General features: G+C 37.8%; 3 protein-coding genes across 4 annotated transcripts; 1 reads left to right on the top strand and 2 right to left on the bottom strand.

Annotated features, from left to right (window-relative positions):
- Window positions 1-29: 29 nt before the first annotated feature.
- On the top strand, window positions 30-1,880 carry fgf1a (fibroblast growth factor 1a). Its single transcript, XM_041990231.1, has 3 exons — window positions 30-571; window positions 1,377-1,480; window positions 1,680-1,880. Exons 1-3 carry the CDS (start codon window positions 406-408, stop codon window positions 1,878-1,880), a joined length of 471 nt encoding a protein of 156 aa, XP_041846165.1. The 5' UTR covers window positions 30-405.
- A 908-nt stretch (window positions 1,881-2,788) lies between these two features.
- Window positions 2,789-11,342, bottom strand: LOC121643044 (NEDD4 family-interacting protein 1-like). Its single transcript, XM_041990230.1, has 8 exons — window positions 11,155-11,342; window positions 9,606-9,699; window positions 8,075-8,214; window positions 7,883-7,970; window positions 6,525-6,649; window positions 6,274-6,340; window positions 5,709-5,817; window positions 2,789-4,180 (listed from the first exon to the last, which is right to left on the bottom strand). Exons 1-7 carry the CDS (start codon window positions 11,188-11,190, stop codon window positions 5,711-5,713), a joined length of 657 nt encoding a protein of 218 aa, XP_041846164.1. The 5' UTR covers window positions 11,191-11,342; the 3' UTR covers window positions 2,789-4,180; window positions 5,709-5,710.
- Window positions 11,343-11,827: 485 nt separating this feature from the next.
- On the bottom strand, window positions 11,828-14,849 carry gnpda1 (glucosamine-6-phosphate deaminase 1). Of its 2 annotated transcripts, none has more exons than XM_041990228.1 (7): window positions 14,723-14,849; window positions 14,328-14,455; window positions 13,194-13,295; window positions 12,926-13,108; window positions 12,637-12,821; window positions 12,230-12,404; window positions 11,828-12,091 (listed from the first exon to the last, which is right to left on the bottom strand). In XM_041990228.1, the coding sequence occupies exons 1-7, from the start codon at window positions 14,779-14,781 to the stop codon at window positions 12,030-12,032; spliced, it is 894 nt and encodes a 297-aa protein (XP_041846162.1). In that variant the 5' UTR covers window positions 14,782-14,849; the 3' UTR covers window positions 11,828-12,029. The 2 variants fall into 2 exon arrangements, with proteins under 2 accessions (XP_041846162.1, XP_041846163.1); XM_041990229.1 differs by having other exon boundaries at window positions 14,654-14,810.
- Window positions 14,850-15,004: the final 155 nt, after the last annotated feature.

Raw genomic sequence — 15,004 nt, 5'->3', positions numbered from 1 at the left:
GAAATGATCTGCATGGAAGATAGTTTCTCTGGATCTTAAATTAGCCAAATAGAAACAGTTCAGTATGTTACCCAGATAATTTGTCTAATGTTTGAGTCATTTCTTGAGTCTAAGTGTTATAAACAGATAAAAATGACAAATGGCTTCTTCGTGTGTTTTAACCGCGCCTGGAGTTGTTTACCCCACGAATATGCAGCAAAGACTTGTGCGCCACCATGGACCGTGATCTCCATCATAACCTCACTCAAGGTGCGCTTTATAGCAGGAGTCGGGGGCGCGCATGCTGCCTGCGTGTGGTCTCCCATTTCGGTCACCATCATAAACACACCACTGCAGGGAACAAACCCGCCGATTGTCTCCTAAAACTATCTCCCTCTGCTAAACCCACCTGCTGTGAAAGAGAGGATGGCGGATGGGGGGATGTTCGCACTGGGGGAACAGGCTGCGGACGGCCTGCAGCTGCTGGACTACCGGCGACTGACTCGACTCTACTGCATGAATGGCGGACATCACCTTCAGATCCTTCCCGATGGGACGGTACAGGGCCTGAAGGATGACCAGGATGTTCACAGTAAGGTTGCACGCGAAGCACAGCACGTCTGACAGGCCTGCGACATGATGCGTTCAATGCAGGAGTGTCAAGTTCAAAACGACATGTGTCTGATAAATTCTGTTAAACAAACTATGGAAGCTTGTTGCTGACATATTGGAGGTTAAAATGCAGCACAATCCACTACTTCTTTTGCGACGCTAATATTTTAATTGAAAGTGTCTGCGTGAGGGAATTATATTAAAAAAAGAGACTTTTGAAATGCTAAAAAGATGCACACATTAGCTTGGGTCACACTTTTTTTCCTTTGGGTATAAAGAAAACAAGTCAAAGTGATAGGAAAGGCACTTTTAATATCAATTTTAGAATGCTTGTTTGTTCCGTATTTTCCTGCAAGTTTTCACATAACATTGGTCACAAATTGGTGAATGCCTGTGGGTTTTCCTTCAAATTACATACACAAAACCTGAAATTCTCCTGTAAAGTGTTGTGATATAATTAGGAGATTATTTTTTCTTCCCTGACTGCAGAGCAGCTTTAAGCCATGATACACCCTCCACTGTCACAGTGAGGATGTTTAATTGTTTTTTCCCCCCTATCTGTCTTTTTTTTTTTTTTTTTTTTTGTCTTTAGAAATGCTTTTCCAGCCTTTTGCACCTCTTTAATGTTTAATCTAAGATCCTGTAAAGTTGCTGTGGTGGAAGTATGGTTCATGTTTAGATAAACAACCACAGTGATCATAGTAAGGGGCACCTAACTCCACGCTTAAAATATGTTACTAATTTTCAGATCTAACACCCCCCCCCCCCTCCCCCCCTCTTTTCAGCTGTTTTAAAGATTAAGGCGGTGGACAGAGGTGTTGTCATCGTCCAAGGAACAGAGGCCAAGCGATATTTGGCCATGAGTGATGAAGGTCATTTGTACAGCTCAGTGAGTATCCATAGCTGATATATGGGCTCTGTTTATGATACAGCTTCATATGACTAGATCATCTACGATACTTTCTGTAAATGCTCACAGCTGTTCAAACAGCAACCTCAAGACTACATTTTTTTAACATTTAATCTCTACTGGCTAAAGTCCATTAAATCCATCATTTGCTACTGGCTTATTTTATGTTTCTCTCTAGTCCACAGTTACTGATGAATGTTATTTCCTGGAGAAACTTGAAGAAAACCACTACAACACATATATGCCACAGAAATACCAGGACAACAACTGGTACGTAGCCTTGAAAAAGAATGGAAAACCTAAACTTGGTCCAAGAACCCATATTGGACAGAAGGCAGTCTTCTTTCTTCCCAGAAAGCTGGAGGACTCCTGCAACTGAAGACAACTAAATGCATAACAGTATCTGCTGCATGAAGAGAGATGGAGACATAAACAAGACCTGAGAGCACGGAGGTGATACTGATGCACGTTCATCTGTTAGTCTTCATAATAAAGAGTAAAGCTACTCAAATGAAAATACATCAGATCGAAACTAATAATGATAAATGCACCCTTTATTAAACTAACATTATGTTTGCACAAACAAGTAATCAAAAGACACAACTGAGCATCCTGCTTTTTAATGTAAATTTTACTAACTCTTTTGGCAAGGCTGTGTAATAATTATTTCAGTCCATCAAGATTTTGCAAAAACTACCATCTCAAACCACATGAAACTTGGTGCAGAGCTGGAGCATGTGCAAAAGAAGAATCTAGTAAATTGTGGTAGGAAAACATTTGGTAATGATCAGCATGATGATGCAGTTTGTTATTTTAGTTATGGATCCAGGTTTGGTTGCAGGATTGTGACCTAAAAAGAAAAGGTATAAAAAACACACACACAAACGTTTAATCTGACAGTATTGCTGGCCTGGTGAAGTCTAACTACCCTGTAATGTCTGTTAGATAATCAATGAGACGCAATGACTGCAGATAAATCCCAAATAAACATCCTAAAAATGTGACTGAGGCACAAAGTTGTTAAGAGCTTTAACAGGTTTGTAGGTGGAGTTTAACTTTGCTGCCACTAGGAGCTGCTAAGATAATGTGCCAAGAAAACAGCTTGACCTACATATCAATATTTTTCTGTTGTAATCCTCAGCAACAGACTTCAGTTTTTTAGTCGTAATTACTCCTTTAATAAATCTTACTCCAAGACTTTAGAAATTAGTGTGATGCTGCATATCATCCCAGCAAACAATCATGAATGGTGGTACTACAACCAACAATAAAAAAATAAAACAGAAGAAGCATTGAAGGTGACATTTATTTAACAATAAACATTATCTGTACAGTTTCATAACAACAAAACCCCAAAGTTGCAGCTCTACATCACATAGAAACAAGCATAATTGGTCTGTAATCAAAGCCATGGCAGAAATATGAAGTTAACTGGTGATTCAAACAGTTCAGTGTGCTACATCCTACACAACCTTCTTTTTTAATAAGCATGACATCATGAAATGGTTTTAATCGGTCATGCTTCTAAAAGTTCACCTGCAAACAACATTCTTTGATATAACCAATACCTATGGGTTTGCCAAATTTACTGCATGTGGAAAGGTCTTACAACCAACAAAAGAAATATAATCCCCCAAATTTTAATTAAATCTTAGGGCAAAACCCCACCTGGTGGTGAAATTGGGGTTATTTTTAAGCACAAATAATTTCATGCAGCTGTCTGCATGAAATCAGTAACATCTGAAGTACAGACAGTAAGTATATTAGCTGCACAGAGCATTCCCACTGACCATCAGTTGGATACTGTAAGGAGCTTTAAGGACAAGGACCAGAAAATTAGTTCATACGCTCTTTAAAATGAGCATGTCTAAAATTGCTGCATCTGTTTGTCGTCAGCTCTGAGGTTTGTCTGTAGACATTTAGGGTCTTATTATTACTGGTTGCAGGTCAAGATGGAAAAAAAAGCAGGCTAGATCTTGTAAAAATGATTTCTGTAACTTCAGTAATAATTTTAACATTCTTCAGACTCTACAAATCATTTAAGAAAATTGTAACCGCTGACATACACTGGTAATTCAGTATGTCTGTATTCCACTGACATCTGTTTGAATGGCAATGATCTATTTACTCAATGCTCTAATGAACAGCTCCTAATGGTTCACTGCAAGCAACGCTGCCCCCTTGTGGCTACACAGAAGGCAGCACTTCTTAAAGCCAACAGGTGAGTGAAATATTTATGTGGAAATTCCATGTTCCTGGTATCTAAAAACAGCCTAATATAACCATTAAGTGACATTAGTGCGGATTACAAAGTGTGTGGCATGCTATGGCAAATCTACAGAGCTGCACTAATTAATACCTGTTAGCTTCGAGTGTTGCCAACATCAGACTCTCCTAGTGATTAACCTCATGGGCAGAAGCATGCTCATATGCTACCATCAAATGATATAAGGCATTACTCAAACATTACAGACAGATGTAAATAGCACTTAACATTCGCCACTAATGAGTACATTAAGGGACTATTACTGTTAACCATATTCCATTAATAAAAGCTCAAAACAAAAGAAAACGTGACATAATTCCTGAATTTTTTACTGTTTTCAGTCTTCATCTGGAGCTCTTCTGCTGATTTCTGGTGAAGTCTCTTGAAAACTTCGTTTCACACACTTTCACATCCTGAGTTTGTTTCATAGAGAGATACACAAATAAGATTTGAATTAACATGTCAATCCACTTAACATGCATTTTTACTTGTTCTGTGATTACACTGGATTTGCTCATTCAAGTTAATTTATTAGATAAAAGTAATTTAATGTCTGCTGTTGCATTTGAATTCTAAATGTGATGCCATCCAAATGCAAATGAAGTGATTTGAGTGGCATGCCCTGATTTCTGTGCTGCACATTTAAAGTTTAAATCCAGCCAACAAGCTGCAAAATCACAAGTCTAATATCAGAGATTCTTAACACTGAGGACAGACTTTTTTCACTCCAGAAATTTTTACAAGTCATTTCAGAAAATGTATGAGTGCATTGGTGATGGATGCAATTAATTTAGGAAAGGTCCTGCTACCGTATGTATATACTCGAGCGGCATCTGCGTCAGGTCGGTTACGCCATCACCACCATAGGCTCTGCAACGGTCTGCAGAGGCTCGACACATCCCTCTCCCGTACAATCTGGCTTACATGAACATGGCGATGCGGAAGTAATCAGTCTGCGATGACACGTTTCTAAATTTTTAGATCTTCTCACTGAACAACTGTGGAAACCACCATTTTTAAAAACAACTTACAATGGACCAGAGAGATGACCGTCGGCTACGCAAACCCGACCTGACACAGATACTACGCATGTGTAACTCCAGCTTAAGAGTTCATTATAAAGTTTTACTAAGGTGTTAAAAATAACTCAACCGTTGTTAGTGTCATCCATTACACCTGTGCTTTTCATCCTGTGAAAAATGGCCAGGTTTTCCAATTCTAATCTGATTCATATTTATAAGAATGAATTTAATTTAATTGAAAGGGTATATGAGAACGAAAAAAAAAAACAAAGTTTCCACAAATGTGCAATCATGTTTGACCTGCTTTTTTGTCTGCTATGAACTTTATGAAGACAAGATGCCCATTATGGAAAAAGCAAATAACTTTGCAAATTGTATCTGACTTGCAAAAGAATAAAGTAATGTGACTCACTAGTTGTTTCGGGTCTGAACTGGCAAACAATAAACTTATGACTGATGTGTGAAAGAACTTCTTATTCAAGAACATTGAAATTATATAGTGTCAAGGGTGTCCAGAACAGTTTTTGTTGCTTCTCCTCAGGCTTGGCTTGCAGGTGGGGCAACAACTTTTATTTATAGTCTCAAGCAAAACAGGCTTTACCACCAAATCCAGGGCTACAGTGGTACTAGGCACTGATGTCAAACCAATCATGACAATGTGTCTGATTCACATTTATTTATTTTTTTACAGTTTTTAAAAAGCTCGTTCAGATTTGCTTTGGTAGTAAATTGAAACTTGACTCATTTCTGCTGTGAAAAAGGTCTTTTACGCAGACTGATTTACTTGTTAAACATTGGGATAAGCAAGATAAAACATTTTCTTCTGCTAACTTCTTAAACAGTTTAGTTCCATCACTGTCCTGATCACTGAATAATCTAAAAATGACATGACTGTTATAACCAAATTAATGCAACTTACCCCTAATAGATAAAAAGCACCCTTGTTCTGGGAAGAGTGGCGTAGGTTGGATCAACTAATTTACGCACTCTGGAGTAGTTCACAAAGCCTCTGATAAACAGCATGAAACCTGGAGTGACAAATAAGATCAATATTATTTCTGGACTTAACATAATTTTTAAACAAAACAAGCTGCTTTTTATTATTTACTTTTTTTTGTTGCACCAGTGAATTTTATTTAAAAAAAACAGTCTGTTTATTAAACATCAGCCTTTCAGCAGTTAATAATAAAAAGATTAGATATATATTGCACTTTTTTTTTCCCAAGTCACTCAAAGGACTTTACATTATATCCATTACTCATTCACCCCTCATTCATACTTGGTGATGGTAAGCCACATGTGTAGCCACACTGGAGGCAAGGAGGGTGAAGGACACAAAGACAGATTGACTGAGAGAGCGGAATTTGAACAGCCAACCTTACAGTCATTGGATAACCTACTCTAACACCTGAGCCACTGCCGCTCAATGATTTTAGCTAACATTACAGTGCTATGCTTCATATAAAATAAGGTCTGTTACTTACCCAGAGCCAGGAACACCCACCACAACCAGTACTGCCCATCAAAGGAAACAGGGAAATAGGTAGAAAACTGCAAAAATAAAGATAATGCCTGTAAGAAGCTGCCCACAGATTAGAACTAAGTAAACTGTAACTCATGATACTGTGAAATTATCTGAGCTCGATTTCAGAGCTTTATTCTTCCTGTTACATGATATTGCATTTACACAGCTGCTTAACTGGTTTGTGCAACGTATTAAGTAAATAGATCTTACCCTGACAATAAGAACCCATTTGATAAGGGACAGGCCGAAGCCAGAGATGGCTCCATAGCGACCAGCAGCCGATGTGGTCAAACAGAACGACAAAAAGAAGCCAATCCAGTTGAAGAGAAATGCCACTGGTGACACAAATAAAGGTCATTAAAAAGCAAACAAAAACAACTAAAAAGAAATTTATGCAATGGTTGTAATGTCAAACAGCCGTTCTCTGAGTCGCAATTATCAGATGGTTTTCAGTCTCTTTAGACAAGATGGTCCTCAGTATTTGTGAAAGTGTTACTTGTGTTAGAGAAATATAGACAAAATTGAGAAAAGATTGTGTGACATGTAGTTGCTTGCTTTCAGTAGTCACGGCTGCCTCTTTTCTTTTGCACTAATCTGTTACATTCAACAGTTAATCAGCGTAAGCTCTTTTATGGCCAGTTCAGACGCAGATCCTACAAGTGGAATTGGCTAAAAAAATTGTTAAGGTTCGACAATGCTGACTGAATTACACGCTGAAAATGCACTCCCTTTAAAGAAAATAGATGTCTGCTGTGCTGTATCTAGCTAGAATCAAAAACTGATGATCTCTACCATTATACCTGACAAGCACATCAGACCCATCCAATCAAAACTTTAGTTCACACCTGCCAGAAAATTTCTGATCCTAATTTTTCCCCTGCTGGAAAAAAAAATCCCTAACATGTTTTTAGCTTCTCATATAGATCTCAGAATTATGCAAGTACCCAAACCAGTTTAGTGTTTATAACACTAAGTACGGAAATGTTGGACTATTGGTGCATTCACACCAAGACAGTCCACTAGACTTGGTACGATGGGGACTCGGTTCAGTTGTGTGAGTTCATGTTTCACTACTACAATTGGACTATTTAAATAACATATTCCACTCCTCATCTGAAGCAACGCTGCACCAAGAAATACTAAAGGAGAAGACAAGACACAAGGAAGAAAACTCGCTCATCTATTGGTTAATGCAGGACAACTTCTGTTTCTACCACGGCAAAACATGCATCAGATCCTAGTGGTCTTGGGTTGATCATATTTCTATCAGAACTTTTACCATGTTCTTCTACGGCTGGCCGCGAGCTATTTCTCTCGTCCAAAGCTGTGGATCGTCCCACATGTGTATATGGTTTGGTTGTGTTCAACCACAATGCCGTGCTCTAAACCCAGAACGCGCTTTGCTTTGTAGTCCACTTTGTGTATTGCAGTCTGCTTCGTGAGTCAGCTTCTTTGATCCCAATCAGAGTTTGTTTGCGCGTTCACACTTCCCCAAACGAAGGGGCCTTTCCAAGCAAAAAGACTAGGATTCGAATCAAAAAAAGCTGGTGTGAATGCGCCTGTCTTACTGAAGAAAGTGAGCATGAAGATGCCGTCATTTCCTATTCGCAGCTGGTCAGCATCATCAAAGTCATCTCTGGCCACAAAATCTTCCTCCTGCAACAACAGAAAGAAATAAAATAGTTTCAGTTTATATCTGTTACCTTTTAATATTAGATGGACAACAGAGAAAACCAAATGTCTGAGAACGAGAGAAGTACCGAGATTCTTCCAGTGACCAGGGGGATGGCAGCCTCTGTTTTGCTTCTCTCAGCTTCATCGTAGGAAGGTAAAGTGGTGGCAACACTGTATGATGGAGGATTAGGGAATCTTCCTCCATCTTCCTTGTACTCAAAGAAAGCTATGGATGAGATAAGCAAATTAAATTAACTCCTTTAGTTGTAATAAGAAGAACATTGGTCACAACTGAGATTCCATAAAAAAAAGTCATTGACTTTATTTACGTAGAGTTTTGATGAGAAAAAAAAAAGTTAAATGGAAATAGAAAAGGATACAGAAAGGAATGATGTGTAGCACTGGGCAACAGATCAGGTCTTACTGTATAACTTTAATGTGTTTTTTTTCTAGATGATGGACTACATGTGTTTTCCTATGAATAAAATCCAAGTTTTTTAACCATTTTTTTAAATGCTTGTGTTTAAAAATACATTTATCACATTTTCAGGCTTACTGTAAACCAAATTACTGTTTATCCATTCCCTACAAAACAGAGGGAATGTTTAGATTCAAGAGGTAAATTAAAAGACTGTTTCTAGAAAATGTCAGCAGCAGAACCGAAAACCAACAGGGGTTGACTGATTAACCAGCTGCATAGCAGGTTTGACTGCTGACATACAAAAATCTTCTTTCACTTCCTTTAAAAAACAGAAAGCAACAGCTGAGAATTTGAAAACCAGATCAGGGTGACATGGTTTACGACAGGAAGACAGACATTAGTGCAATAACTGTCCATTACTGAATATGCTCTTTGCATAAAAGCAAAAGACCTTTATCTGGGTTATTTGGCAGTCCTCCAGGAATCCTCCCTTTGTGTTGTTCAAACACTTACAGCACTGAGTCAGATCAATAAACTCATCCAAGAAGAGCTCTAAGCCACACTGTCTGATTCAACATGTTAACCTATGCCCTGTTAAGAAGTGCGATTAGCAACATGAGACTCGACTTGCACCCAGGCTACTCAGCTCAGGCTGCAGCTTGAATGATTTATAACCAAAAGAATTTCAAAAACTATGAACAAAAATCTTACTCATAGTTCTGTTATGAGACATCAGTGAGAAATATTTTACTATTATTTTAGAAAATTCCTCTGATGATTTGTGTTGTTTTTTTTTTTTTTTTAAAGATTTTTAAGGATACCATTTTAGACCCAAACCTCAAGATGTACTCATAAAAGCGGAAGCACAGTTAAAGGTTAAAAGTCTTAGGCAACATAGGCTGAACTCAACATAAAAATCCTCTTTACAGGTTGAGTCTTCGTTCCATATCAAATGTAACACAAAGACATCAGATGTGATTTGCATATTTTGCTAAAATAATGACACTGTGAAAGGAGGTGCTGTTCAAAACCATTACTTTTGGTTTTTATTTCTATATACTTACTGATTTTTAATACAATAAAGTCCCATATATTTACATGCTGAATCAGCATGTGGTGACACTGCTGCCTATGGACTTAGATATTTTAGAATTAAGTTATATGACAGCGTAAGAGAAAGTAGTGACCTTCCTAACCTGCATTTCCTGGCGAAATGCTGCTGTAGGGTGGTGGTGCATCTTGGGCAGGACTCTCTGGGGAAGGCTCAGCAGGCTCTTCCTCATTCACCAGCTGAAGAAATATTCACGAATGAAAACACAATGTGGGTTAAACTTAAATTATGTTCTCCTGGAAAACTCAATCACTTTGAAAATGATTGAAAACCAAAGGTGTAGAGTTTGAAAAAGAAAGCAATAGTGTGCTGCCACAACTCGGCTAATCCATGACTTGATAATGTTTACTCAGACAGTTATTTGTCTGCTGTTGTAATATTGATGACCTTGTGATAGTAACTGTGAGAAGACTTCTTGTTGTTTTTGGCTATTACAAAAGAATGCAACAAATTAGAAAGGATAGCTTTCTAAAAGTGCTGCACTTATCCAGTGCTCCAGTGAAATAATACTCCCCAAATAACCTGCAATGTCAAGTTATTCAAATGAACTCAAAACACTTCATCTTACAATTCTGCCAGGTGTTTGATAGTTAAAAAAATATATATATATTACAGCATATGTTGTTTTTGTATATATATACAAAAACAACATATGCTTTTATCCTTCATGGCTAGTTTAAAAGAAAAATCAAACTAATATAAAACAATTTACACAGACTTGTTTTTTGCAGGCAAAACAGAGTTTGTTGCTAGTTATGACAGCAAAATGAGCAAAACTGGAAGAACTGATCACAAACAAGGAAATGATATGATGATCGCATGGAAATATATCTACAACACAAATGATGAGGTCAGCCAAAAACAGGCATCTGATGGGTAGCATCTTGCCTGAGTAAAGATCATATTTTTAAATTACTGACTTCTATTACAACACAAGGCTGTGTATATGTATCTGTAACAGCAAAGCTTTGTGAAAACGATCATGGCATTTTTAGATGAATAGCTTTAGCGTGGAATGATTTCAAAATAGTATCATGAAATCATGGTAGACCAACCTTATTTTAGATAAGTTACAACACTCAAGTGTTTTTGTGTTCATATAACTAAAGCACATATGTGGTAAACTAAGTCACTCGTACAAAAATCGATAGTTATACCAAAGTGGGTCGTACTTCCTAAATGTAATTGTTATGTTCACATCGCTATATATACTACATTAAAATCAAATACAATGTCTGCCGCCGCCTTACTAATTGTGAATGAGTAGACCGTATTTTTCCATTAGTGTTTTGATGCTGATGTGTTTCTGGAGTTTAGTTGACTGACAATCAGGACTGCTCTCACGTTAGGGCCAGCAGATGTTACGAGCAACCAACTAGCTTCGGTTTAAAAACAACTCACATCCGCTTCAAGTTTACATGTAACGAATCTATTCTTACATCGATCAACAGTCTGAGTGCGAGTTTTTTGTTTTTTTATATATACACAATTACAACGAATATCGCCTCGCTGGGCCGTAATGGGCCCGAAAATAAATGTCGGATGAGCTCGTTGTTCTTCAGTGACAGGCTAATGTTGACTACTGTTAGCTCGCTAGGCTGTATTTTATCGCGAGCTAGCAACCTGTTACCTACCTCTTGATATCTGACGTTACTATTTTGTTCGGCCATTGTGGAAGAGGAAATAGATGTTTAAAACGTCCTCTTCCGACTTCAGCAGAGAAAATGTCTTCAATAAATGAAATTTTGCCACCGAAGTTCACAGAGGTAACGCTGCCTCCTAGTCGGCCATCTCCTTCTTCATATCTCTTGACTTTAGTATGGCAGCCTCTCGGGTGCTGCATTCAGTGGTCATCGGTAACTTCGGCTGTGATATTATTCGTAAGGGAAAGCGTAAGCAAAGTGGCATACTACTGTTAATTTGGACCTATCAGTATGCTGAAAATGCAACAAAAACAACGTTGATTCAAAAATAATTAAATATAACATGATCACCCCTTTTATGTAAATGAATAAATTTACCCCCACTACATTAACCATTACTGATAACTAATAATGTGTGGGCCGATTGAGGAGTAAGTCCAGCAACATGTTTTTTATATCATAAGAGAATAATAAATTAGATATTTATTTGAAATATCATAGACTTGCTACTCTTGTGAAAAACTAGTAACTTAAGTCTTTGCTTGTACACTTGAAAATTAGCTACTTCCTTCATTAAAAGCTAATCTCTGAAGTTTCCAAGGAGCACCTAAAGGCAACATATGTTGTCGTCATATGGTTTGAAATACAAATCGAAAGAAGCACATAAAAATCAAAATTACTTTATTACAAAGAACAAAACAGAAGAAAATCTGTAAGAACAGTAACCTGATAATTTGCACTATGCCAGCACCTAATTATCTCTTTAAGGATTAGCAGTCAATATCTCCACCAGAAGATAAATGAATCATTGGAGTGTATATTGTAGATAAATTCCTCAGGATCCAACAAGACTTAAAGAGATCTCATCAGTTCTGCTTGGGCTCTGAGAGAGGCTGTTCCACCAGCTTGTTGTGCACATGCATCATCCCTGCAGACAGAGCAGCATTAACAAAGTTTTCTGTGATCAATATTTTTTTTCCATACAAACTAGATAATAATTTGTGATGAATGAAATGCACACATCTTATAAATGGTAAGTTAAGTATGCTCTGTGATTTTGTCCTACCTTTAAAGTATTTCACAGTCTTGACCCGCAACTCCAGGGTGGCATCTTCATCACAAACAAAAACAGTCTGTGGGTGTTGCTGGAATGCAGATACTGTCCACATGTGATTCACACCCTCCTCGATAGCTTTGTATAGAGCAAATGCCTTGTGTGCTCCGGTGATCAGGATCATGACCTGCAAAGAAAATGGAAATGTGACTATGTGACTGAACTCCACCAAAGCAGTTACAGATCAATACACTGCTTTGCAACTCAGCAAAATGTTGACAGAAATTGATCTCTCCTCACAAATGAGCAATTGAATCATTTGGAGAACCACAAAGAAGCCAATAAAAAAAAGAAAACATACACATACAAAAAAAAATATAAAACATGACACAAGACTGAGATTCATGCAGGATCCTAACCTCTTTTGCATCCATGACAGTGCCCACTCCCACAGTCAGGGCCATGGTGGGCACCTTTGAGAGATCTCCATCGAAGAATCTGGCGTTAGCCATGATAGTGTCCTTTGCCAGGGTCTTTACTCTGGTTCTGGAAGCCAAGCTTGAACCTGGCTCATTAAAGGCAATGTGGCCATCAGGTCCAATACCTGAAATATCACACAAAGGTTAGTTTTAATCTATCTTCAATTATTCAAAAACCTGTGCTTCACTGATTACAGTATTTTTACTCTTATCACAGTGCCCTCCTGACCTCCAACAAAGAGCTCAATCCCCCCAGCAGCTGATATCTTCTCCTCAAAGGCTTCACACTCTGCTTGCAGGTCAGCCGCATTACCATCCAGGATGTGGGTGTTCTCTGCTTTTATGTCTATGTGCTTGAATAAGTTATTCCACATAAAGGAGTGGTAGCTCTCAGGGTGATCTCTGGGAAGTCCTGAAAATGAGTTTAAAACATCTTCTTACACAAGAGCAAACCTTTTAGGAATTCCTACATGTGTAGTTTTAATAGAGGAACATACCTACATATTCGTCCATGTTGAATGTTTTCACATACTGGAACGAGATTTCTCCATTTTTGTAGTACTCAATTAGCTTCTTGTAACAACCTAAGGGTGTACTTCCTGAGGAGACAAAAAAATATATACTGTGAATGCTTTGAGACGTTATTTGATCCTCAACATTTCATTAGATGATAATTTTACTCTGCAATATTTATGTGTTGTGTGGACTGACGTGGATTTACCTCTAAACTAGGTCTGCATTCAATAAACAGATTCAAGAGCAAAAATGTAGACTTCACACTCACAAATGTTTTACTGTGAGTCAAATAAAATTTTAATAATAAGCTCAAAGCTGTTGTTTGTGAATTTGAAAGTGTTTTTGGTCACATTTGAGCTAAACCTAAAAGAGTGGACATACACTAACAAAGACTATAGTCATATATTAGTTACTCTACAAGAACTCCATGTTTAACAAAATTAATGTTTACATTTGCAGATTTTATTTTTAATTCACAAAAACAAACTGATTCTTTTCCCATTGCCTGAAGTAACATGGCTACCATCAGTGCTATGATACTCACATTACCATAATTGCTTTAAAACCTGCAGAGTTCTGGGTCTATCCAACAGGCTGTGATGGATAACTAATTATAATAAAAATGGATTTTTGTGAGTAAGCTTTACTACAAGCTTTGATACGCTTTAACACAAGCTTTTAAGATTTATTTTTGGGGTTGTGCTCACAATGTGTTATTCCCTGTTGATCACTTAGAGCAAATAAATACCTGTGACTTCTTCAGAGTTGTCAAACCTAGGATAGAATAGTAGTACCCTTTTTCACTAGAGGCTTGAGCCAGATGTTAGTGGGTCTTTGCAGGGTTATATGTCCAGTGGAAAATGGCCTTAATTTGGATGTTACCAAGCTGTTAATCACGCTGTCACTGTAATCAAGACTGGCCAAGAACTCTTTCATTTGCAACAGAAAACAAAATGGCTGGATTCACAAACTACCTTGTTTTCACTCATGCATGCTTTGATCACCAATTGGTGTTAACATAAGAAATTTAGGTCATGCTAATTTTCTTTATTGCCACAATTTGTCTGTTTGATAGTACAGGATACAACTGCACAGAGATGCAGTTTTTGTCTTACCTGTCGGAAGCCCCAGAGTGAAGTATTTGTTGGGGCCAGGTTTAAACAGTAAAATCTTGTTTCTAATGTACTTTGCAGCCCACTCGCTTGCGTGGTCGTAGTCGTTCAGGATGATTAGCTTCATTGTCCTGGAGGAAACGAGCACAAAGACGGACGGTTTTCATGTATGAATCACTAAGAAGCAATTCTGGACAAAGCACGCCTAAATCAGACTTTAGACTCATCGAGATAACTACATCACTCAGCAACAGTACAGCACTGTCACCATTTAATCACTTTATACGACTGCTAAACACGCCGTCAGATAACTGACAACTTTAACCTACCGTTTTAAGCTAAACTTGTAGTTCTGTCCTGAGAAAACACAAAAAGATACTTAACTACTAAAGATTTACCCCTGCTTTTGACTATCTGCAGCTTTATGTCGGAAAAAGGCAGGATCTGGTGGGATCATGTGACTTTTCCTGTTAGAGGATGCAAACAGCGCTCACCGCGGAAGCCACGTTAACTCAGTCATGAGGCTAACCGATGGAGCTAGCTAGTAGCTCGCATTTTAACTCTTAGTCTTTATCAGAATCACAAAACTTTATTAACCCCAGAAGAAGTCGCTGTATTACAATGTTCTTTAAAAGGTTAAATATAGTGAAATACATAAAAAGTAATACGAATAAGAAAAG

The sequence above is a fragment of the Melanotaenia boesemani genome, chromosome 7, assembly GCF_017639745.1.
Source record: "Melanotaenia boesemani isolate fMelBoe1 chromosome 7, fMelBoe1.pri, whole genome shotgun sequence".
In the NCBI taxonomy this organism is placed as follows: domain Eukaryota; kingdom Metazoa; phylum Chordata; class Actinopteri; order Atheriniformes; family Melanotaeniidae; genus Melanotaenia; species Melanotaenia boesemani.
The sequence above is the reverse complement of the archived record's forward strand: the minus strand, read 5'-3'. Positions and strand labels throughout refer to the sequence as shown.

Coding starts and splice junctions, on each gene's coding strand:
- fgf1a (XM_041990231.1), top strand. CDS start 406: ATGGCGGATGGGGGGATGTTCGCACTGGGGGAACAGGCTGCGGACGGC. Junction 572..1,376: donor GGATGACCAGGATGTTCACA/GTAAGGTTGCAC, acceptor CCCTCTTTTCAG/CTGTTTTAAAGATTAAGGCG. Junction 1,481..1,679: donor AAGGTCATTTGTACAGCTCA/GTGAGTATCCAT, acceptor GTTTCTCTCTAG/TCCACAGTTACTGATGAATG.
- LOC121643044 (XM_041990230.1), bottom strand. CDS start 11,190: ATGGCCGAACAAAATAGTAACGTCAGATATCAAGAG. Junction 8,215..9,605: donor CATTTCGCCAGGAAATGCAG/GTTAGGAAGGTC, acceptor TCTCATCCATAG/CTTTCTTTGAGTACAAGGAA. Junction 5,818..6,273: donor GTGGGTGTTCCTGGCTCTGG/GTAAGTAACAGA, acceptor TTGTCACTCCAG/GTTTCATGCTGTTTATCAGA.
- gnpda1 (XM_041990228.1), bottom strand. CDS start 14,781: ATGATCCCACCAGATCCTGCCTTTTTCCGACATAAAGCTGCAGATAGT. Junction 13,296..14,327: donor CACTCTGGGGCTTCCGACAG/GTAAGACAAAAA, acceptor TTGTCTCCTCAG/GAAGTACACCCTTAGGTTGT. Junction 12,092..12,229: donor GACTGTGAAATACTTTAAAG/GTAGGACAAAAT, acceptor CTCTGTCTGCAG/GGATGATGCATGTGCACAAC.